This window comes from Vicugna pacos, chromosome 11 (assembly GCF_048564905.1).
Source record: "Vicugna pacos chromosome 11, VicPac4, whole genome shotgun sequence".
NCBI classification, from domain to species: Eukaryota; Metazoa; Chordata; class Mammalia; order Artiodactyla; family Camelidae; genus Vicugna; species Vicugna pacos.
The window spans coordinates 92,197,719-92,221,861 of NC_132997.1; the positions used below are offsets into that span (position 1 = coordinate 92,197,719).

The 24,143-nt window shown below is 45.6% G+C and overlaps 1 protein-coding gene across 12 annotated transcripts in view; it reads left to right on the forward strand.

Moving 5' to 3' along the window:
* PLPP4 (phospholipid phosphatase 4) overlaps positions 1 to 24,143 on the forward strand; it is a 291,237-nt gene that overhangs the window by 226,923 nt on the left and 40,171 nt on the right. For 7 of the 12 annotated variants that reach the window (XM_072972002.1, XM_072972006.1, XM_072972004.1 and 4 more), the window contains 3 exons: positions 3,895 to 3,985; positions 8,710 to 8,773; positions 10,715 to 10,839. The exons of 1 other annotated variant lie outside the window; for it this stretch is intronic. In XM_072972002.1, coding sequence (XP_072828103.1) covers positions 3,895 to 3,985; positions 8,710 to 8,773; positions 10,715 to 10,839 — 280 coding nt within the window. The remainder of the gene's footprint in view (positions 1 to 3,894; positions 3,986 to 8,709; positions 8,774 to 10,714; positions 10,840 to 24,143) is intronic. 4 more of the 12 variants (XM_072972009.1, XM_072972010.1, XM_031682530.2 and 1 more) reach the window with 3 other exon arrangements.

Consider the following 24,143-nt stretch of genomic DNA (forward strand, 5'->3'; position numbering starts at 1 on the left):
CATGCAAAACCAGCCACGTTCTAGACCCTGCTTAATGATTTCTATATATTATCTTGATGTGTAGGTGCTACTAAGTGTCCTTTAGTGGAAGAATGACCCCAGCCTCAGTTTTCCCATCTGTAAGATGAGGCTGTTGGCCTAAGGTGATCACTGTGATTCAGGACTCCACTGCAGGTAGCATGGCAGCCAGGTTGGGGCGTCCTGGTCCCACCAGCGGCGTGCATTTGTGCATTCATGTATCTCCCTGAGTTCCAGTTTTGTTTTCTGTACAAGGAGAATGTTTCCCCCAACAGAGTAGCTAGAGGCTTAGACAATGTGAGGAAAGCCCCTAACACATAGTACATGCTTAATTTATGACAGCTGCCAATGACACTTCTGTGATTTACCCATGTTCCTGGAATGAACGCCCTTCCTTCCTTCTCTGACTCCAGAGTAAAGGCATTTACCATGTTTTATTAATGCTGCTTCCTTCTGAGGTGAGAGCTGCTATATTACTGTGGTTAAAAGCACAGAGCTTGATTTAAACAGTCTGTGTGCAAATGCCCACTTTACTGCTTATTAGCTGTGTGGCTTTTAGCAGGTTGCTTAACCTCTCTGTGCCTTAGTTTTCTGTCCGTTAAGTAAGGAGCGTCATTCATAGGGTTGCTTGAGGATTGAATGAGTTAATTTACACAAAGTGCATGGAACAGATCATGTCATTAGTAAGTTTTCAGAACATGTCAGCCTTTGTCCTCTAACCTACGAATGTACGTTCAGTGGCCCTGTCCTTTCATACCTCGTGTGGACAACATGTGGAGAATAGAGAGGGGCCAGTATGAGCCCTGCATCCTGCAGCAGTGAGTGGCTGGAGTTCATTTTTTCGGTCTCTCTCAGGTCCCATTTAATAAGCACAGACCGTTCACTGCCTTTCCCCTGGGTTGTTCTCAGGATTTTCAAACTGTTTTTTTAAAGCCATGGAAATGTTAACCTAAGGGAAAACAGTGCTGGGGGAAATGCTGTCTGTCCTCCATCTCCACACCTGTTTGGAGGTAGAAGTAACCACTCCCCACCCCTGTGTCTCTGTGTCCATCTTCACTTTCTCCTCGGGCTCAGGCAGCGGAACAGAGGCTTCTGAAGGCTTTTGACAGAACGTGGAAGGGGAGTGCACTGGGTTAACTCAGTCTGGCTTGCTGAGTGAAAGGGGTGCCTTTTCTCTCTTCATCCCTCTTTCACTCGCTTCAGAGGTGCTTTTGCACAGGAGGAAGTTCTTTCCCTAATGTGTTGACTTCTGGGGCTCATCTCTTGATTCTGACTTTTGGTTGAAAAATATTTATAGAAAGGGGAGCAGATGATAAACATAAATATGTCTCTGTCCTGATTTGAGGACTGTGCTGCTCAAGGATATGGCAGATACGTTTCTAGGAAGATGGAAGGGGACTGGAGCCCACATGCCATTAGGATGACTGGCGGAGAGAAGGACCCCACCTGTCCCCCGCCCCCGCCCCGGCCACCCGTCACAGTCATGCACAGACATTTCTGCTGTGGCTGCCTGGGTGGGGGCTGTGTCTCATCTGATGGCTGCAATCCCTCATCTGCGGAGCTCATGAGGGGAGCCCTGAGCCCTCCTGGGTGCTTAACATTGGCTTAACATTGGTTTGTTAGTGGTTCTAGAAAACAGCCCAATATGCATCTACCTAGGAAAGTCACAGAACAGGTTGCATTAAGTGCAGTCTGGTGGGGCTGTAATGAGGAGTAGGAGAGCTGAGGCAGCGAGCAGTGCTAAAACGACCCCCTTGGTCATCAGACCACGAGCTTGGAGCCGCTGGGCAGCTCTGATGCCTTCTCCAGCTCCCACTCGTGGGCTGGGAGCTGCGGGTCTCCCACGCGGTGCCCCCCGTCTCCTCTGTGGTCGGCACAGTCCACTCAGGGTCCTCCCCACAGGCAGCCGCCAGAGCCTCAGAGGGAATGTCTTCCCATATCGTATTTTCTCCAGGGTTCCGTTTCTGTCTAACCTCAGAGTATTGACATCTGGGATTGTCTTATAGGGTTTTCTTCAGTCCTCATATTTAAGGTTTGACTGTTGGTGGGGTCATTGCAGCCCTGTTTACTGTTCAGTGAGCTACTTTCTCCTATTTGGCAGAAATAAGTGGTCTTCAGTGCCCAAAGCGAGAGGAAACAAAAAAGCTAAGAATTTCTTCAACCTTGACTGTAGCTTTGGGCTTCTGTAAGCAGGGTCTTCAGTCATCGCTCTGTAAACAGTGAATGTGTGAATGAAAACTGACACAGTGTTTCTCAGTCACCAGTATCAGTATCCTTTGAGATGCTTGTTACACAGTGTCGATTCCTTGAGCTGCCCTGTGAGTGTTTGAAGGATGCAGCCTTGTACCGAGTCAGCATGTATTCAGGTGTGAGTGCCACCCAGGCACCTGTGGAAACTCACAGACTTGCCGGAACTATTCATTCACAAGTGAGTATTGCCTTTGTGAGCCACCCCTGGGGAAATCCTCTGCTTCTCTGTTTCAGTTCTGAGCCTCCTCTTGTATGGCTGCCTTAAGACCCATGCTGTAGCCTTCTGAATCCCCTCCGTGGTGGTAGGACTTAGTGATGTGGTGTTTTAATAGCCAAGTCATTCAGGGCTGCTGCTGATGTACTCTTTGAGCTGGTTACTACCACCTGTGGTCAGAAAGAAACTGGCCAGTAAGGAGAAGGGTTTCTCATGGGCTGTCTCTGAAGACGGCTCCCAAAGAGGAGTCCCCAAGATGCTTTGAGCTCTGGCAGTCTATTGTAGCAAGTGTGTAGGGCATGCCTGTTTATTTTGAAAGATGGTGTTCATTTGGTTGAATTCTGTTTTTGTAAAAAGAAAAGTATCTTCTACTCATGCCTTGGCCCTACTGGAAAGCCCCTTTCCAGCAAATGACATTGACTAGAGAGCGTGGGTGGTGATTTCCCAAAGTGTGAGCACCATTGGTCAATAGTTGCCACACGCCACCCCTCCCACCACCATCTGTGAGCTCAGTTGTGGATTTGTAAGCTATTTAATCCCTTTTGATTGTTATCCTGAGTTGTTATAAGAAAGTAACATAAATACCTTTTTCTTGGTTGTTGGAATGCTGAAAACAATGTGCTAATTATAGAATACTGAGTAAGGACTAGGGACAGGACGCAGAGAGCCTGGCCTCCAAAGCCTGGCCTCGCTTCTCACCAGCTGTGTGTCCTCAGGCACATGATGGAGTCCCCAAGCCTGCCAAAGATAGTCACAGAGCCAGCGTGAGGACTTAAGAGACTCTACTTCCTGATGGTACCTAGACATAGTTCCTGCCTCATAGAAGATTTGGTAATGACTGTTGTTTGCATCTGAATCCCACCAGCTTGATCCATTAAACACGTATTGTGCTTCTGTGTGTTTTGGTCCTGAGGAGAGAAGGGGATGGTGGAAGGAGACTTCATGCAATAGGACTATCCTCAGCTTTGCAGAGGAAATGACTATGCAACAAAAGAACACCAAAAGGGAATGAATCAGTTGACTCTAAGCAAGTCCCACGTGCTCCCACGCTGCCAGAGCGCTCGGGGTGGGAGGCCAAGGGTTCTCCCCCTCTGTGGGGGAGGACGGGACGAGGGTTCCTGGCAAAGATGAGTCATTATAATTATACACTATCCTTTTCTGTTTAAAAAGCCACCACTTTCAGCGTGGCTCCCAGCAATTACAAATCAATTATAACCCATAATCAGACCTCCGAGTTTTCAAGTCTATGGAGCCTCTAAGTATAGATATAAATCCTTCTTAGTTGGAGGTCAGGAGTTCAGTGAGATCATTCAACTAGTGAGTCTAAACGAAGCTAACTGGAACTAATTATCAGTCAGTCCTCTGATAGCAAACTGCTGTCCTCATAAGGGATTATTTGTTATTTCTTCCAGGCAATTTCTTTCCTCACACCTCTGGCTGTTATTTGTGTGGTGAAAATTATCCGGCGGACAGACAAGACTGAAATTAAGGAAGCCTTCCTAGGTAGAGTATTCACAGTTTCTGCTTTAGGGGATGGGGAAGAACTTAGATGACTAGATTTTGAAAATCTCAGTTGCACCCAACTGATTTTTCTCTTGACCAAATTAAGCCTGGAAGATACTAGACAGAATAAACTGTTAGCCCTAAGAAGAGCCAGTGCACGGATGGTAAGTACCTTACCTCCGGAGCCAGCCCATTGCCGCTGTCCCTTGTGCTGAAAATGAGTATCAGTCTCGCACATCAGAGCTCTTGTGCTTCCCAGGCACACGGGAAGGGCAGCTCTTGGCTGTAAGGCAAAGTGAGTCTGAAACATTGTCACCACTGATTGCCCAATCCCACATTTGGGGCTAATATGCCCACAGTATGGGCAATTCAAAAATCAACCACAGACTCCTTGACCAACCACTATTAACTAGAGGCAAAAATGGGCAAAAGCAGATGTAAAACATAAATTAGAAAAAAGTTCCGTAACTCATTGTCAGTTTGGGAACATTCTGGCATTAAGGAAGTGTGATTGTGTAAAAAATGCTACAGTCTTTGCCATTGATTATAATACCATTGTTATAAATTCTCCCCAAGCTAAGCCGTATCTTCATGTGCTACGAGTTTGACATTTTTAGGATTAAAATTTTTTTACCTTATCTTTATATTAATCAAAAGACTGAGTAAATGACAGTATTAAGAGAAAGCAAAACTATTTGGCTTGTTTAACAACCAAAATAAACTACCCGGTAGCCAGATTTTCAACTGTTTGGTCGTTAGGAAACTGAATTAGGTTTATTTTTTGACACTGCACTTTAAAGTTACCCAAACCCTCACACAAATTGTGTTGCTGGTATATTGCGTAGGCTCGCCGTCCAGTTAGGTAGTAAATCTGGAAATACAAGATTCTTCACTAAAGATAATGTTTGTTAATTACTGGGCTTTGAGGAAATGAAAATGTAGCAAAATATGGTCTTCTCTTTTCTTGGTAAGGGAAAGCGGGTGAGGGTGAAATCTACATTATAGAGAACAGTAAAGGGGTGGGGAATGTTTGTTACATAACCAGGCTTTGGTTAGGCTCTGTCTAGTTGAAAAGAACAGAATTCCTCTCAAATTAGCTCAAATAAATGAGAGATTTAGTTACAGGGCTATACCAAGCAATCTCAAAGACATCCAAGAATAAGGAAGAGGACAGAGGAGCCTGGTGGGGATGGAGCGGGGATCCAAGCCACCTGGGGTGGAGATGCCCCTTCGCCTCCTGACCCTCTGCTCTGTGATATGCCTTCCCTCTCCTCTCACCCTTGGCTTCAGTCTCCTGTCTGGATGTCATTTCTGCTGCCCACACCTTTGGTCTATACAAAGCTGGAGCTGGTCATGGTGGGTGCCCCTGGCCCACACCTATATGTCCATTCAGCTCCAGTGCCCACCCCCCAAGTTTCAGCGCATCTCATGGTCGAGACTTTCCAGGTGGAGACTCCAGCTCGACTCATTTCTGAAGTGTGGACACCAAAGTCATGAGTCTCTGGCCAGCCTGTAGTGCCCTCCCCGAAGTCAGGTGTGTACCCCAGGCTTCTCATTTGTGATTTGAGAGTTTGGTGGTCTCAGTCTCCTCAGCTGAGGTGATGAGAGGGTCAGTTTTTCCAGGGATGGTGTCGGTGCACTCATGGACGTGGCTTGAGCAGCTGGGGCGGTGTTTGGACAGATATCACTGTGGTCCCCCAAATGTCCCACGGGGAGCCCTCTCGTGCCTCCCTTGTTATTCTAGCTGCTCCCCTGGCACAGAGTCCCAAGATACGTGACTGTGGATGAGAACTGTCTTTCATGGTTATGGTTATAATTTGCTGCCCGCTCTTGGAGCTGGGCTGTTGTTAAGGCAGTGAGGAGCTTCCTGTAGGTCTTTTTAGTCTCAGCTAAATCTCCCTTAGGATGGCAGTTCTAAATTGCACACCACACCCACCTCCTATATATTAACAGAGAAGGCGGAGTTACTGGATGTTCTGTCTGCCTAAATAAACGGGAGCCTGCTTGTAAAAATGATGAAGAACCTCCCATCGTACACAGTTTAAAAAAAATCACTGCTTTTAGGGAGCCTTGGAAGTAGGGGGTTGGGGAGTGGATCTTTAAAAACCAAGGACAGAAGACTGGGAGTACTTTTCCACCTCTATCTGGGATCCAGGACTTCCTCGGCGAGGGTGGTTTAGTGCTGAGGTCTTTTCTTTACCCCTGCATCCTCAGCAGACCTGGACCCCAAGGGCCCCCATTCGTCTGCATGTCCACAGCGGGCCCCTTTGCACATCTGCTCCTGGATGAGGGGAGGGGGGCTTGCCCCACCCAGCGTCGGGCTGTAAGGGATTTGGGCTGCAGACAGCCAGGTCTGCATAACAGAGAACCCTGTTTTGGAAGGACCACAGTGCTGAATTCCTAGCAACAGCGAAAGTGACAACAAAAGACATTAAATCCTCGGGGGTGCTTGTAAGCAGGCGTACCCTCAACATAGGCCACTTGCGGGCCAACTCTCAGGACACGCTGCTTTGAATCTCTTTATCAGGCACAGTCTGGCTTGTCTTTCTGACGCTTCTCCCAAGCCTGCAGTGCTGTAGGTCGCTGTGAACACAGCCCTACGAACCAGCCGCCCAGGGCTATTGTTAATCAGCAAGCCCGCCTGACTGGGGCCATTCATTTCCCACTCGGCCAGCCTCTCATGCATCTAATCTCAGCCCAGCCTTCCCTCTGGCATCAGGGGAAGGTCCCCTGTTTTGGTCCCTCGGGGGTTGTGCTGTTCAGATGAACGTCATAATCGGTTCCGTTTACTCTCAGAATGCTGCAATGACTTCCACCCTAAATATCGTCACTCCAGATCCCCACTCTTTTTGGTCTCCTTCAGGCTTTTGAATCAGAGAGTGAAGCTGCCAGAGGTTGGTAGCTACAGTACATCCACACAGTTTCTAGCTCAGCTACTTGAAGCTTTTCAGAGAACTGCTCTGGGCTACAGGAAGCCCAGCCGCTGCCGAGGCTGGGGACGCGCATGGTGTTGTGAATTGATGTAGTGGTCTGTCAGGTTCCCCAAGGGTGCTGTGAGATCAGCTAGTGATGCTTGTTCCTGGAGATCTCTGTGATAAGGCCACACTGGGATCAGGATAAGGAGTCCGGCCCTGCTGGGAAAACGCAGCAGTGAGCCTGCTGGACCAGCCCTAACAAGCAAAGACCCCTGTCATTTCAGGGCCGCCTCACAGCCTGTTAATTACCGTGGCTCTGAGAGAATGCTGCAGGGAAGATACCGGGGAATATGCCCTCCTCTCTGCAAAGGAGACCTCTCGGCAGTGCTCTGAGCTTGTGAGACAGAAGGGAAGCCGATGTTTTAGGAAGGAAGGGTCTGTGTGTACAGAATGTAATCAGAAGATCTCTCCAAGTTCCCCCATGCTTGCTTCTAGTTTATGCACCCCAGTTACGTGCTTGGTGTTTCAATGGTGGCACCATGCTGCTGACTCATGCTCTGCTCCCCACCCTGGTGGCCCATCCCTCCTTTCTACCACACCAGATATGGCAGTGTTTCCCATCCCATACTTGGGGCATTAGTTTCCCTTTGACAAAAGTGTTCATTTGAACTGGTCCCTCCCATTCTCTCTGCTTCCCATTCCCATGGCTTCTTAAAAGCAGGTGAGTTTTGCCTCCATCTCAGTGGCCTGTGCCCTTGGTGACTGGGTTGGTCATTCACGGTACTTTCCATTTGTAGAATAACACATTTGTCTCCCTGGAGGACCATGAATTGCTCTAGGCAGCTCCTTCCTGAAAATATCCCTACACTGTTACTTTCTTACATAAATCTCAGCTGGTATTGAACAGTGAATATTTGCCAAAGGGAAATGGTAACTACGCTTTATTATTCAACAGAGCAATGGAACGGGGCATCAGTAGGTTTTTATTGCTTATGCAAAGCATTTGACCTTCCATCGCATTGACTTGCCTTTTGTGCAGTCTTGATAAACACAGGAGAGAGGTGCAGCGTTCTTGCAGAGAAGGCTCTGTGACTCATTTCAGTTGCACCCTTTGGACAATCTGTGCTTCATCCAGCAAAGTCCTTCCCAGCTGCTTGGAGAAAGTCCCCAGGCTGTCTATTTTTAAAGCATGGCATCCAGAAGTGCCTACTGTTTTAGGTGGCGGCAAGCCCCACCTGGGTAAACCTTTCCAAAACCCAGTGAGAAGGTGGGATGCTTCACCTTCTCAGAAACAGTGATTGGTTTGATAACAAGTGGACAGCTGTCGGCAGGAGACGGGTAGGTCAATGAGGAGGTAATGATGGAGTGGGCACCTCCTGTTTGCAGGATTCCGGCAGCTGCTCTGATTAGAATTATGTCTGAGAAGGTTGCCGGGAGGAAACAGAAAAGTTATGTTTCTTGCTACCAGTGAAAGAAATTCTACGTGCTGTAGTATTAAATCTGTTACTGTCAGGCCAGAACATGATAGATGGACTGCTCTGTGATACTGAAAATTTCAGTCAAGAAGGAGAGATAAATTTCATGTCACAGGGGCTTGGAATTTTATAAGGCACTCTCTGAAGTCCTGTTCTAATTATGTTTCGCTCTGGCCACTCAAATTTCCCTCTCTTGTTTAAGGGTATTTGTTCATATTTCCATGGTCATGAATCAGTTATGATGATGATGAAACAGTGATGACGATGATGATGATGATGGTTTTGATTTGAGAGCCAGCTGGTTATTTTTCTGTCTATTGGTTTTGTTTTGTAGCGGTGTCCTTGGCTCTTGCTTTGAATGGAGTCTGCACAAACACTATTAAATTAATAGTGGGAAGGTAAGTTCCAAAAACAAACAGTGACTTAGACTCTCAAGGTCATCTGTGTAGGAACCTTGGCCACAGAACACTGGATGGGACAGATTTGAGCTGTTCTGGTTTTCCCTTAAATTCTTGTCCTCCTGGGATTTGTGTCCTCAACACAGATCTTTCCTCTCCTTTGAATTACGAACTCAGTATTTCAGTAAGCCGAACATCAGCAGTAAAGAAGTATCCACTGACTGTACTATCTTGTGGGCTAAAGCCCACTGCTGGCATCTCCAGTTTATGTACTGCTGTCCCAGGTCCTCGCCAGACACCCGCTCGCTTGTCAGTTTTGGCCTCCAGAAATAAATAAGGTTGCTTACTTACTGTTCTCTTTGGGAAAAGAAGTATGGATTGGCTTTTGCGCTTTGTTTGGCTCAGGGCACACTTCTCTTACCTGCCTGGGAAATGATTTCTGTCCTCCATTTATCTTTGGCTTCTCCCCCAACTGCTCCGGAAGTGAGCTGGTCTCTGTAGAGACAATCAGTCAAAAGACCCAAACTCAAGACATGACTTTGGCCCTGACTAGCTGTTGGCCTTGGACGGGTTGGATTCCCCCCTCTCAGAATCTCAGTGTTTAATGATCATCTACTTGGCGTGCAGTGCTGGCCAGGCACAGAGGGGGCAGAAGGTGGATGCAAATTAGGAAGTGCGTGACCTGGTGCTGTGGTGTCTTTCCAACTTTCTGTGCTTAGAGTTGTTGTGGGGCTCTGATAAATGCTGATTCTCTGGCCTTTGTCCTCTCTGAGCTTGAGGTTCAATAGGTGAGTAGCCACAGTCGGAGGAGCACTAGCCCCGTGCAGGAGAGACTGTACACCAGCAGCTCCGGCGGATTATTGCTAATTGATAGGTTAAGATATTGGTGGATTGTTGCTGGGCTTAGGTCCCAGAGCTGGAGGACCAGTGTGTGAACCGTAAGCCAGTGTGTACACAAAATGGGGACTCTATTCACAGCGTTAGCGAAACCTTGTCCACGGCAGGCCTTCAGCAAGGATTAGTTGAATTAATGTGATCGACCGTCACGTGTCTGTGTGAGAATTCTCACCTGAGGGAAGCAGACACGCATGGGGTGAAGTGTGTAGGGGCAAGAATCCAATTCCTGGGGTTCAGAGCTTGCCTTTGCCACTTACTGGCTGTGTGTGACCGTGGGCGGGCACGTAATCTTTCTAAGCCTTTATTTTCATCTGTAAGATGAGGGAAGTCCCAGGGCCTGCCTTGGGATTGTCACATGAACCATATGCCATGACCTACGTACAGGGCTTAGCATGGGGTCTGGTACCCAGGAAGTACTCCCGAAATGTGAGCTGTGATTGTGGCAGGAGGCTGGACCCCAGGGCCAGCTTCTACTCCACTTCCCTGGAGAGTCTCCCCCACAACCTGGACCAGCAGCCCACCTGGTGACTGTGTGCTCTCCATCTCGGAGCTGAGCTTCCAGGTCCTCCCAGTGAGGTTAGGGGAGACCTGCTATTTAAGGAAGGGCAGGCAGTTGGCCATTCAAATTCAGTCTTGGATCTTGGATGCAGCCTCCGAGTGGCGGAGCCGTAGATGATGGCAGGAACTACCTTTCACTCCACCAGCGCTGCGCTTAGGGGGCTCCGGTAAGTCATCTCACCTAACCCTCAGGACCTCAGCTGTGGAAGGTACTGGTCTCCCTCTTTCACAAATGTGGAAACTGAGGCTACGTGACCTTCCCAAGGTCGTCAAACTAGTAAGTGGCAGAGTGCGAGTTCTAACCCAGATCTTTCTGACCCCGAAGCCTGAGCTTTTCCCAGGCCGACAGTGTCTTTCACTGGGGGCTCCAAAGTTGAGGGCAGAAGCAGCAGCTGGTTGGGGCAGTGGGACCTGGCGGGGGTCAGCTTGGGGTTTGTTTGTGATGGCAACATTTTATATTGAAAATGTCCATGGTGTCTTTTGTAGACCTCGCCCCGATTTCTTTTACCGCTGCTTTCCAGATGGAGTGATGAACTCGGAAATGCACTGCACAGGTGACCCTGACCTGGTGTCCGAGGGCCGCAAAAGCTTCCCCAGCATCCATTCTTCCTGTAAGTCCAGTGGTTGGGACACTCTAATTCCCGGGTCATGTCTCCTGATCACTTTCTTTGGAGTTTAGATGGAGAGAAGAGTGTTGATAAGTGAATGTTAAGCCCAGTTCACTTTTCTTCTCTGTTTGGTGGTTGACTTAGAACCAAGATATTCAATGGGAAGGAATAAGCCTTTGGATGAGGCTCTGGAGTTTACAAAACATTGTGTGTGTTGCTTTTGTGAACTCAGCAGAGTGGAACATGTGACACTTTACCCTTTGGCATTACCATTTGGGAAGATGACAGTGCAAGGGAATTAACCATGTTCCCTGGGATCTTACGCCTTTCAGCTCAGTGTTCTCTCTAGTTTACTCCTTCAGTTAATGTATTATGTGTGTGAGTGAGTGAGTGAGTGAGTGTGTGTATGTACTAACATATAGTACATATTTGTATACATACATATATACATGCATACCCCCCCCCAGTGTATAGTCTGATTATAGTTTTATGCGCTGGGACCAGCCTTACAGCAAAAACTCAATTCTATGAACCCAGTGCAGGGTGGTGTGGTGGAAATCACACAGGTCTTTGAAGTGTGACAAGTCCAGGCTCTGCCAAGTTCTAACTCTGTGACTTAACCTCTCTGTGCCTCAGTTGCTGCTACGTACAGTGAGAATGATCAGGCCTCCACTGTTGGTTGGAATGACGGTTAACATAAGGGATGCTGACCACTGACATCTCTGGAGCATCCGCCATGCCAGCGCGTCTAGGTGCACTGTCCTATTTAATCCACTCAGCGTATGTAAAGTACTCGGGATCGCGCTTTAAATAAACCCCAGTTATCCATATTATTGTTTATCAGCAAAGCTGAGGCTCCAGAGTGTCCTGGCTCATAGGTGACTGCTTGGGAGAGGACAGGCTGCTCTCATGACTTAAAGTCCTTGGTTCCCCTTTGGCAAGCCTGTTACCTTAATCTTCTCTGTTTTTTCTAAGTACCAATAATCTTTGCTGCTTTTTCTAAGTCCCTGATACACATCCCAATAGTGGCTGCATCAGGGAATAACTGGATGGCCTTTCCTGCAGGGTGGTTATTGGGCATTTGCTCAGAGTCTTTGGAGATTAGGGCCTGTCACAATATTGGGGTGCCAGGCGCTCCAAGTGAATCTCCATCCACCTGTGCAGCAGCCCTGCTGGGTCCAGTTGTCCCCATTTTGTGCACAGGCATAGTGAGGCTTAGACAGAGTCAGAGACTTATTCAAGGACACTTCGCTGACCTTTGTGCCAGCCTCTAGCACAATTGTGTCTTGAGCTTTCGGTGATTAAATACAACGAGGTGTTCACAGTCCACATTTGCTTAAATAAATAACTCGCTTTCTCCTCTGGTTTCTTGGAGACTGTAGTGCATTGAGTAATGGCCCCCAAAAAGACATGTCCGAGTCCTAGCCCACGGAACCTGTGAACGGGACCTTATTTGGAAAAGTCTTTGCAGATATAATTAAGGATCTCGAGATCATCCTGGATTTAGGGTGGGCCCTAAATCCAATGCCAGGTGTCCTTGTAAGAGAAAAGCAGAGGGAGATTTGATAGTCAGAGACACAGGGATGAAGGCCACGTGAAGATGGAGGCAGGGATTGAAGTGATGCAGCCACAAGCCAAGGAACACCTGGAAGCTGGAAGAGGCAGAGAAGGATGCCTCCCATAGAGCCTCCGGAGGCACCACGGCCCTGCTGACACCTTGAGTTCAGACGTCTGGCCTCCAGAACTGGGAGAGAATAAATCTTTCATTTTCGGCCTCCGGGTCTGTGGTAATTCGTTACAGCAGCCCCGAGAAAGGAGTCAGGAGACTTAGACTGAACACTTAGCGGTTCATGGGAAGGATTTGGCTCCAGAGTTATGGGGGGGATTGAGAGGAAGCACGTTCCCAGGTGTATGTGTCTCTGAAATGCCCTCTGAGGCTAACGTGGCAGAGGGCCCAGCACACGTGAAGGTGTGGGGTTTGCGGGGCTTCCAGCTTTCAGCATCTCTGTTACGTGAGGCCGCACATGCATTTGGAATCACTTGCTCTCCGACTTTGTTCTTCCTCTCTGACGTCAGGTTTTAAGTCAGTATCTGTTTAGGAGGCCGTCTCGGTGCCAGCTGGAGGAACGCCTGCTGTACTGGTTTCCTGTCTCCTTACGGTCAGGGGTTCCCGTGCTGGCGTGGTGTAGAGGTACCTGGAATGGTGTTCATCTGGGGCCCGCGGCCGTCTGCCCTCCATCTGTGTCCTTGTGGGGTCACTCAAGTTCTCTGCTGTTTTAGGACACGTTCTGTTCTCCCAGAGACTTGGTGCTGAGCTCTTAAGCGGCTTCAGAAGTGTTAGTAAGCGGTCAGAAGTGAAACCCTCCAGGAAAGCCTTAATCCTGACTTTCAGATGATTGGCGGAGGGCGGCAGCACCAACTCGTATCTGCTGTTGCATTTGAACTCGGGAAAGAAGTAGCTCTCATGTGAGTAACTCAAGCTAGAACACTGCTGGAGCGCAGAGAGCCGGGACCAGGGCCCACAGAGTTTTTACTTGAGAGGCACACGCTCCCTGTCAAAAGCGTTTTCTGACAGGTCTGCCCACCAGCTGCCTTGTCAGGTGTGGGGCTGATGTCCCGTCTGTGCTGGACAAGCTTCTTGACAGAGGCTGTTACTATTTTTCACTGAAGATGTACTTAAAATGCTGCATTGTTTACTACTTGGGCACAGAATCCTCCAGCCTCTAGGCTGTCATGAGTATTTTCTTCTGTTTTCTTTCTTCTTCTGTAATGACAGGTCAGTGATTGCCTCGTAGGGAGCTGCCATATCCACTTAGAAAAATCATCATTGCTGTTTTCTGGATTTTTTTTTGTTGTTGCTAATAGGAAGCCTAGTGGTTGGTGTGACTCTTGGCTCCACAGAGGATGTGGTGGACCTCAGTTGGGGTGACCTCAGTGGACTCCCACTTTGATACACACGCTCTTTCTTCCTTTACTAAAATCAGTTTTGTAAGTTGCACTTGACTGCGTGGATACAGTTGTTCTGGGCCAAGGGATCTCCTGAGATGAATTCCCCATTCTAGGCAGGCGTGGGTTTGCCTCTGTTCTATTCGCAGATAGTTGGTGACCCTTGCCTTGCCCAATAGTTGGTTCTCATTGAACATAACAAACGTTGATTTCTTCTAGAAGCGAAAGCTCTTGGCTCTTGTTCTTAATTTACCATAAGCAGTCAAACAGCGCTTCCCTGAAGTGCCCACGTGACAGAGTTTCAACAAACAGCACGTCCCCAGGGCAGCCACTTTATGGGACTTGCTCTGTGAGGCCACCTGAGCCATGCTTGTTGGAAAAGCAGAGATCACAATTTCAAAGAGTGAGTGATTTCCTTCTGAGTTTTGAGACGCTTGGGATTTAAAATGGAAAGAAAGCAATGTGGCTTCAGTACAGGGAAATTCTGAAAAGGAAATTGTCTCTTATCACATCATCTCAGCTTGGGTCTTATCTCACCCATCTCAGATTGGGTGTTGTTCCAACTCCCAGAGAAAAATTGGGGGAAAAAATCTTATTATTGCCAAATCAAGCTATCAAGAAACTTCCTTTCTGTGAAAGTGGTGGGAATGAATAAAGTGATACCATTGCTCAGGGGTTGGCAAATGACAGCGTGTGGGCTGCCTGTTTTTATAAATAACGTTTTATTGGAATGCAGAGATGCTCATTCATTTGCATATTGTCTACGGAGTCTTTAACTTTATAATGGCAGAGTTGAGTAGTAAAAAAAAGACCTGGCCCACAAAACTGCAAACGTGTTGCCCACGTTCCAAACACATAGTATTAAGAAGCGTTACTACAGGGGTCTGTGTCGGGGACAGATGAACAGAAGAGCACAGAGGGTTTTTAGGGCAGTGAAACTACTCTGATTGACACTATAACGGTTGATGTGTGTTGTCATCTGTTTGTCCAGACCCATAGAATGTACATCCCCAAGAGTGAACTTTAATGTAAACCATAGACTTTGGGTGATTACGCTGTGTCAGTGCAGATTCATCATTTGTAATAACTGTTGGAGGATGCTGATACTGAGGGAGGCTATGCATGTGTGGGGCTGCGGAGGAGGGCAGTTTATAGGAAGTCTCTATCTTCTTGAATTTGCTAATAAACAAGTTTAGGAAAAAACATTACTAAAGCAAGACCAGTGCCCTTGAATGGTGCACATAGATGTTTCATTTTTAAACAACTCCATTACAGTATAAAAGGGGGGGGGGCATTTAGAGGCTAATCAACGCTTGTGGGATGCATTCTTTAAATGACAGACGAAATTCCAAAGGTGTGTCTGGCTGATGGTGATTTAAGCAGATTGTTTTTGAGCACTTCGTGTTTTGTAGGTAGTGGGGTACAGGATGCTCAGACATGGCCATGACCTGTCTCGGGCCACGACAAACACTGGGTGCTTTAACGGAGTGCTCTGGGATTGGAGAGATGAGAATTCGAGTCAGGGGACTGGGAAAGCCTCTGTGGGAAAAGCCCTTCCTCCTGTCGTTTCCCAGGAGAGTGCGTATGAGCTCTGTGTTTGGGGTATTAATGTTTGCAGTGTGTTTATTCTGTTCCCTAGCTGGGTATAGAATTCTAGGTTGAAAATAATTTCTGTGAAGGATTCTAGTTTACGGTGTGCTTCAGAGACACCCAGTGACGTTCCTTTCTTTTGTTTTGCTTTTCTCTTTCTCCCTCTAGAACCTTTTGGGAGCCTTTATCTCTGGTCATCTGAAGTTTCACAGTGATGTGCCTTCCTGGGATTCTTTGTATTTATTGTTCTGGTCCCTCAGTGGGTCCCTTTATTCTGGAACTTTGTGACCTTCCCTCTATATTCCCGGTTTGTTTTCTCTGGATCCTGTATTAGGCAGGTGCTGAATCTCCTGGATTGATCTTATCTTTTCATTTTATTTCCTAGTGTCTGTCTCTTATCTTTTTTATTCATCTCGCCCAGAGATATAAAAATTTTTATTTACCAACCCTGAATTTTATTATGATCTTTGTATTTTTAATTTCTAAGAGCTCTTCTTTAAACTCTGATTTAAAAAAAAAAAACCAACATCTGATTCTTTTTTTCATGGGTACACTATCTCTTTCCTCTCTTTGCCTGCAGGTTTCATGTGTTCCACACCTTCTCTTTATTGGCATGTTTTGAGTATCCAGCTTTAGTTAAATATCTCGCGATCGTCGGCTGGGTGTTTTTATTTAAGGTGGAAAGACTAGAGCTAACTGGACGGATCTCACCAACTGCACTTCGCTCAAGGGTGGATGGGATTGAGCTGGGGTTTCACTGGGTGACCCTGAGTGTTAGCATCTGGTCTTTACTTGAAGGCTATTCCATTCCCTGGAGGAGAACCCCCAGGCTCTTGCCAGGTGTATGTGAGCCACCGCCCAGGGGCTGGTTTTCTCATGGGTCACCTTGCAGATTTCCACTCCGTCCCCCTGTTTTCAGTCTGATTATTCAGCCCTGTTCTCTACCTGCCTGCTTCTTCTAAGCCCAGAGCCTTGGTTGGGTAAACTTTCCACCTTCTTCAAGAGTTGGGGAGGTGGCCGTTTTCTGGTTTGCGGATGGGGTGGGGACCTGAAGAATTTAACTGCTGTCTATAGGGACTTTCCACTTACTTTCCTGTCCAGTCTGTGTCTCAGCCCCGCCTCCTGTGGCACCTGTGCCTCCGGTTCAAAGCTTTGCAGGGCCCTGACTAGGGAATGAGCCCTTCTCATCAGCACCACCCTCTGCAGGCATGGAGATGCGCTTTCCTTGGCCCAGCGAGTCAGTATCTGCTCTGCCAGCTGCTTCCCGTCCTCATAGACTGTGGGGTGGAGTTGAAGTGACTCTCGTTCCATTTAAGATAGAATTGTTTTCTCTGTTTTCATTAGTCAGGGTTCTCCAGAGAAACAGAACCAACAGGGTGTGTGTATATATAAAGGGAGAGGAATAGTTACTTTAAGGAGCTGGCTCACAAGATTGTGGGGGCTGGCAAGTCTGAAATTTCCAGCAGGCTGGAAACTTGGGAAGGATTTCTGTGTTGCAAGCTGTAGGCTGAATTTCTTATTTGGGAAACCTCAGTCTTGGCTCCCAAGGCCTCCAGCTGGTTGGACGAGACCCACCTACATCATGGAGGGGGAGTTCCTTTAATTAAAGTCAACTGACTGTAAATGCTCATCACATCTTAAAAATATCTTTAAAGCAACATCCAGACTGGTGTTTGACCAAACATCTGGGCACTATGGCCTGGCTAAGGTGATGTAAAATTAGCCATCACGCTCTTGTTCCTTCCCGTATCATTTAAAAATCAGAAATACCGTCGTCATGCTCTAACGCCTTAGTTGCAGGAGCACCATGTGTTAGCAGATTCTCATTCAACCTCAGTGTCATTTTGATGACAGAATCCTTGAGAGTGGAATACATGCACCAAAGGGTCTCTGTAGGCTGAGTGTCTGGGAGTTTGCTTTTGCGGAACGAATCTAAATGGGTTTCAACTGTGGATTGAGAAATTATCGCAAGAGATCATCTATGCTAAGCAGCCAGGTTTGACTCCATCAAGCATGCATATTTAATATTGTCAACCAGCTGCTTCTTGGAGTGGCTGGGCATGCTTTTGCATAAAGAAACAGGAAACAGGAGACCAGAAGAAATTGCAAGATTCGTTTGTTTTGCATCATTTAATGAAATGAAATTGCTCTCCACATACTCTGCTGGTTGACGGGAAGCTTGAAAAATGCTACCTTCTTCTTCTTTTAAAAATGCAATGAAATGGCATAGGCTGCTTGGGTCAGTGGTTCAACCAGAACAAATGGGTGGTGGTTTGCCCGAGGTCAGCTCAGTCTGTGTGGTTTGTCTTCTAAATGAGACATGAAAACTTCCAGGTTCACTGTCATGTCAAGGGACATCATCAAACTTGGCAAGAGCCTCTCCAGAATTTGTGGTATCCTACATCTCAAGCTTCCAAGACAGTTGCAGAGGTTCTGGGAAGCAACTGCACTCATTTTTGCCACATCTTCACCCAAATGAAGACTCTTCTGAATGCTGGAAAGACTTGCTTTGAGGATGCCAAACCCCTGGAGGGAATGGTTGCTTTAAGAAGAATCAGATCTCTTTGTGGGATAATGTTTTTCAATCTTTTTTTCATTATCACCCTTCCTCCTTTTTATAGGCTTCCCCCCCGCCCAATTGCTCTTCCCTACCATTAAACTTTAATACCACAGATATACTGTATAACTGTTTGTATGTTTGCCCCTTTGGAGGACACAAATAATTTTAATATCTAAGATTTTCTCATCTCCCCAAGAACCAGTTTTTATCCCATTGGGGATGATATTGTCCTGGAGTGGGACTCTAGGTCCCGGAGTTCTCAACTGGAGAGTTTTGTCCCTTAGGGGACATTAGCAAGGTCCGGAGACATTTTTGGCTGTCACAAGTTGCGGGGGGCGGTTGTTACTGGCATCTAGTGATTGAGGCCAAGGATGCTGCTAAGCATCCTACAGTGCACAGGACGGTTCCCACAGCAAAAAAGTGTCCAGCCCCAAGTGTCAGTGGTGTCCAGGCTGAGAAACGCTGTGCTCTGATAATTAGGCAGACATGAGAGAAATTGATCACTCATGTGTTAAATTCACCCACTTTCCAAATTCTTGGTCTGAATAAATAGAATATTTTTAGAAATAGTTACTGTTCAATTAATTAAAAATACTCTCCCTCAAAGACTTGGCTCACCATTTGATATCTATGAAAAAAGGACCAGGGTCAGATTAAAGGTTATAATTCAAGTTTAATGCCTTTTTATTTCTGTCTTTTAAAATTTATTATGAAAAATTTAGATGTATAAAACAAAACAGTAATCTAAAGAATCCCCATGTCCCAGATACATTAATCTGCCCTTCTTGCTTCCTTTTTTTTCTCTGCCCACTTCCTACCCCCATTCAATAATGCTGATGGTTTTTAAAAATTGTTTCAGCATTTTAAGGTAAAATTTACATTGAAATGCATAAGTCATTGCTATTTGGTTCTGACAAGTAGACACATTATGTAACCCATATCCCTATCACAATGTAAAATATTTGCATCCCCCCAGAAGTTCCTTCATGTTCATTTCCAGCCAGCTTGAGATAGCCACTGTACTGTTGTTTTTTTAACTTCTAGATTATTTTTGCCTACTTTAGAACTTCGTATAAATGGAATCATTAGTGTGTTTGTTCTCTTCGTATCTGGCAGCTTTTGCTCAGTATATCTTGACGTTCATCCACGTTGTTATGAGTATCAGTAATTTGTTCTTTTTTGTTGCTGAAATGTATTTCATTCATAATGAATATTCCACAGATTGTCCGTTCTCTCTTTGGTAAACATTTAGATTGTGGCTTTTTCAATTGTTAATAAAGCTACTATGAAACATTTGTGTACAATTCTTTTAGCCAACTGTGTTGCCGTTTATCTTGGCTAAATATCTGTGAGTGACATTGCTGGGTAAAAAGTTAGGTATATGTTTAACATTAGAAGAAACTGTGTTAGGTTCCACTAACTGATGACTTACTGGTCTGTTGTTTTCAACGATGCCCTGGGACATAAATTGCTCCACAGGTTCATCCAATTAAAAGCAAGCTGCTTTTCAGGGATAGTTTTTGAGGTCATGTTTGAGATTTATCCATCTCCCAAATGAACATCCCTCTCCTCTTTCCCTGGTTCTTGCTGGTAAACTAGCTGGCCTGCCATCTAGTTTCTATCTCTAGTGAGGCTACTATTCTCCTTTTAATTGCTTTTCATCACAACCTCTACCAGTTTTGAGAGCACCCTTAGGCTTGAACTTTACCACACAGTTTCAGATCAAGTCAGTTTCTTTGAGACGAGCTCCAGAGCTCTCTATTTTAAGGTCTGCCTCTCCCCAAACCATATCTCTGGGGCTGGACAGAGAGACAGTGGCAGGTTCCATCTGAGTGACCCCCGTGCCCAGGACTTGGGTACTGGAAGGAGGGGAGCGCAGTAGCCTCTGGCTTCTTAGGGGATGAGAAGGGACTAGGAGCCTGTCTCTCCCAGCAAGATACCATTGCCCTTGACTAGGAGCTGGGGAAGGAGGGAGAGGGAACCCTGTGCTCTGGGCTTTACCCATCTGGAATGGACCTTCCATCATACTAGGCTGGGAGGGAAGGAGGAAGAATGAATCAAGGTCCAGATGTCACAGGTTCTCACTTTCCTTACTGAGTTTTAGTATATCTTCTTAAATAAGTGTCTCTTCATTTGTTGTATGCTCTTAGGACCACTTCCAGAGATATAATTTTTTTTTAAAATAATTTTCTCCAGTTTAGCTTGGGAGTGAGGTCCCCAGAACTTCTCATGTGCCTTTCTGGAAATGGAACTCCCTTATGTCAGTTTTGATAAATTGTGTTTTTAAAGTAACTTGTACATTTCATCTAGATTGTAGAATTTATTAGTATAAAGCTATCCATAATGGTCCCGTATTGACTTTTTCTGTAAGATCAGTAGTGATAGGCTCCCTTCCATTTCTGATATAATAATTTGCATTTTCTCTCCTTTGTTTCTTGATGAACTTTATTTTAGGTTGATCAATTTTATTAATCTTTTCAATTTTATTACATTTTTCAAAACACCAACTTTAGTCTGTTTATTTTCTTTATTTTCTGTGTCTTTTCTGCTTCATTAACGTTGGCTCTTATCTTTATTTTCTAAAATTTGTGTTTAATTTGCACATATTTTAGCTCTTTAAGTTGTAAATTTAAATCATAGTTTTTAAAAGTCTTTTTGTCTTTCTAATGTAAGTATTTAAAGCTATAAATTTCTCTTAAACCCTGCTTTAGCTGTACCCCACAAAATTGATATGTGTTTTTATTATTATTATGTTCAGAATATTTTCTAACTACCCTTGTGACTTGCTCTTTGATCTATGTATTATTTATAAGTGGGTTTTTCACTTTCCAAATATTGAAGGGCTTTTCTAGCTACCTTAGCGTTTTGAATGTTTTATTTGATTTTGTTGTGAGTAGGAAATATATTATACAAAATTTCAGTCTTTTGAAATTTATAGAGCCTTTTCATTGCCTAGTATGTACTTTATCTTGGTGGATATTTCATGTGTACCTGAAAACATATTCTGAATTTGTTGGATGTGGCATATGTGTCAATTAAGATGGTATCATTCAGAGATTTTTGATTCTCCCTTTTGTCTCATTGTCCTGTCAGTTAATGAGAATAGGGTTTGATAGTGTTCAACTATGATTATAGATTTGTCTGTTTCTCTGTTTAGTGTAGCTGGGTATTGCTTTATGTGTTTTGGAGATCTTTTTATAGGCACATACATATTTATGATTGTTGTATAATATTGTTATTTTGACCCTTTTATCATTATGAAATGTCCTCAGTTCTTCATTCTTTCTTCTCCTATTACATGTCGTGACTTCTTATGGATGTGAGGCCCCTGGGCCCATCAGAGATCTTGTTTTTGGCTCGTGGTGATAGAATGGACTTCAATTGTAAAGGAATTATTGGGTAGGCAGCTATTTTGTGTGGATTCCTTTTATCTCTGTTTCACACCATTGGCTTTTAACTGAGTCTTCCAAGTTTGGGCCTAGAGATCATTCAAGATGTGAGATGTGTTCTAAGAATAGACACTCGGATGACCACATGCCCTCTGATTAGGACATCTTTTGGAATATGGATAGTTGGAAGGAAGGAAGGAAGGGAGACAGGTAGATAGATATTATGAGCCAACACAGTTCCACAACCCCTTCCCTGGAAACTGTCCCAGTCCTGAGGTGGGTGCCCAGCCTCAGCTGGGGCTCTGCCATAGAAACATTGTCTTTTGGGTTCAGGACCACCAGGCCCTTTCTTTGTATTTTCTCTTTGTATTCATATCTAGTATGCATAGCCTTAGAGCCATTGTGTTTTCTTTTCCCTTTTGGATAGAACTCACATAAGTTATTCCCATGAGGGTCTCCACAGCAAACATTTCATTCGAGACTTGCTTCCTTATGCCTCCCGCTGGGTCTGGGGGCCGTCTCTCTTGCCTCTGTTGGCATCTACTTGGAAAATGCAAAGTCATTTGAATGCTAGCTGGAGCCAACTTAATTAGGAAGTTAAGTCTGCTGAAGGAAAATGAAACAGATCATTCTACAGCCAAGTGTATGCAGTTGTTGGATGATGCAAACCAACACTTCTTTCCTCTCATCAGCCTCTGGTGTCTGCTAATTAGTGCTAAATAGCACCTTCCTTCTATGCCAGCAGTGGAGTTAGCACTGGAGATAGAGAAGTAGAAAAAGCATTTCAAGCCTTTGAGGAGCAGGGCATTCTAGAGTGATGATGTCAGGTCACTCCACAGCTTAGAACTCGTCAGTGGCTTCCATTGCGCCTAAAGAATAATCCAGTCTCTTTAACTGGTCTTTGGACCGTGTGTGATCTGGCCCCTGCTACCTCTTCCCCTCATGACCTGGTCTCCTCCTCCCTGCCTCCTCTTCCTATATTCCAGCAACCCTGTCCCTTTGATGATAATGTGAACGGATGTCACATAAAGTGTATCAGGGACTGTGCTGACAGCTTTAAGGGACTTATCCCACTTAATCCTCCAGCAGAGCTAGGGAAGCCCGCCAATGCCCGTAAAGACCAAGATGACACCGTTGATTAGGGTCCTTTCTGCCTGGAAGTCTGGGGTGGGACCTGGGAACCCGGGACTGGTGGGAGGAGAAACCAATGACCTTCTTTACTCCAGAGCTTTGACATTCCTAAGTCTTTTTTGTTGTTGTTGTTAGCAGACACATTCAGAATTTAAAACTTCTTTGGGAGCCTCTTTGTGCTTATTTCCACCAACAGATGGATTCAGTTTTAGGTGGTTGTCTCTCATAGGATTCTCTCTCTTAGTTTTGTGGGCCATGAAGAGCTCTACAATCTTTCATCAAAAAGGAAAGAGGGAAGGAAGAAAAGGAGGAAGAAAGGAAGGGAAGAAGGGTGGGAAGGAAGGAGGGAGGAAGGGAGGGAAGAGGGAAGGAAGGAAGGAAGGGGAGGTAGGGAGGAAAAACTCTTGTTTTCCTTATGGTTTATTTACTACCTAGATACTAGGTGGAACTTGATACCCTTGCGAGCCTCCAGCTGAGCTGCTCCAGATCCCACGATTATCAGTAACCTTGTCAAATATATGGCTCATGTTTTTGTCCTTCGCTAATATGGACCTTTGGTCAAATGTTGGAGTATTTTGACCTGGGTGTTATTTACTGCACCTTACGAATAAGGAAGCCCAGTGAAGAACTGCCTGTGCCTCCCCATTTCTTGGCCTTGTGACTGAGCGCTTGTTTCTGCCTATTATGAGGATTTCGCTGCTAAGACAAGTGAGATGCTGCCACGTATTTCACGATCTGACCTTTGTCACTAGGTAACCACCCCCCCGCCCCAGTACTCTGTAAGTGCTTGAGAAGGTACTCATTAATACATTTCTTTAGTGATTCAGACATTAATGCAACACATGTTTATCGCGTACCTACTTTGTGCCAGGTTTGTGCACGGTGCAAAAGGGGACAGACATCATCCCTGTCCTAGCAGTGTTTACAGGGCAGGGCCACCATAAGCTATCTGGTGTCTCATACCAATTAGGAAATGGTGTCTCTTGCTCCCAGCAGACGCAATCCGAGGTACAGGGCATAGTGAGCAGAAAGCAGGCATCCCTTATCAGCTGGGTGCCCTTGGGCAGTGAGCATTCTGAGCAACCAGTCTTGGCAGCCCTGATGGACGGCAATGGACATTAAACAAATAATTACTCAAATAGCCATTTAATTACAAGCCTGACATATAAAAGTAGGAAAAGTACATAATACATAATAATTAAGTGGTGTCTCTTACATAATCAGAGGCACTTGGGACAATTAATACTGAAGGAAGGGTAGGGAAAGACCAGGAAGAGGGGGTGAGAACATTTCTGACCGGAGGAACCCCGAGCATCCCTGCCCCTCGTCATGGTGCCTGTGGAGAAGAGGGCTGGGGCACTTAGATCATTTCAAGGCTTTTCAATTTCTAGTCTAATTACCATGAGCATTCATTTATTTTTTTCTTTCTCAGTATGGTCATAACTACATATTGCTGAATGTCAAAAGAATGCCATTTTAAGACTTAGCCTGGGGCTACAAATGATAAATTTGCGTTTATAATCATTAGATTGCTCTACATAAATAAATTATTTTGTATTCAAGAACATTGCTACGTTGATTTTGATAAGGGAGAAGAATTATGTTCCGACTCAGACAGACCTGAGTTTGGCCTGGCTCCAATACTTAGTAATGATGTGATCTTGGCAACTTGCTTCATGACTTTCTGCCTC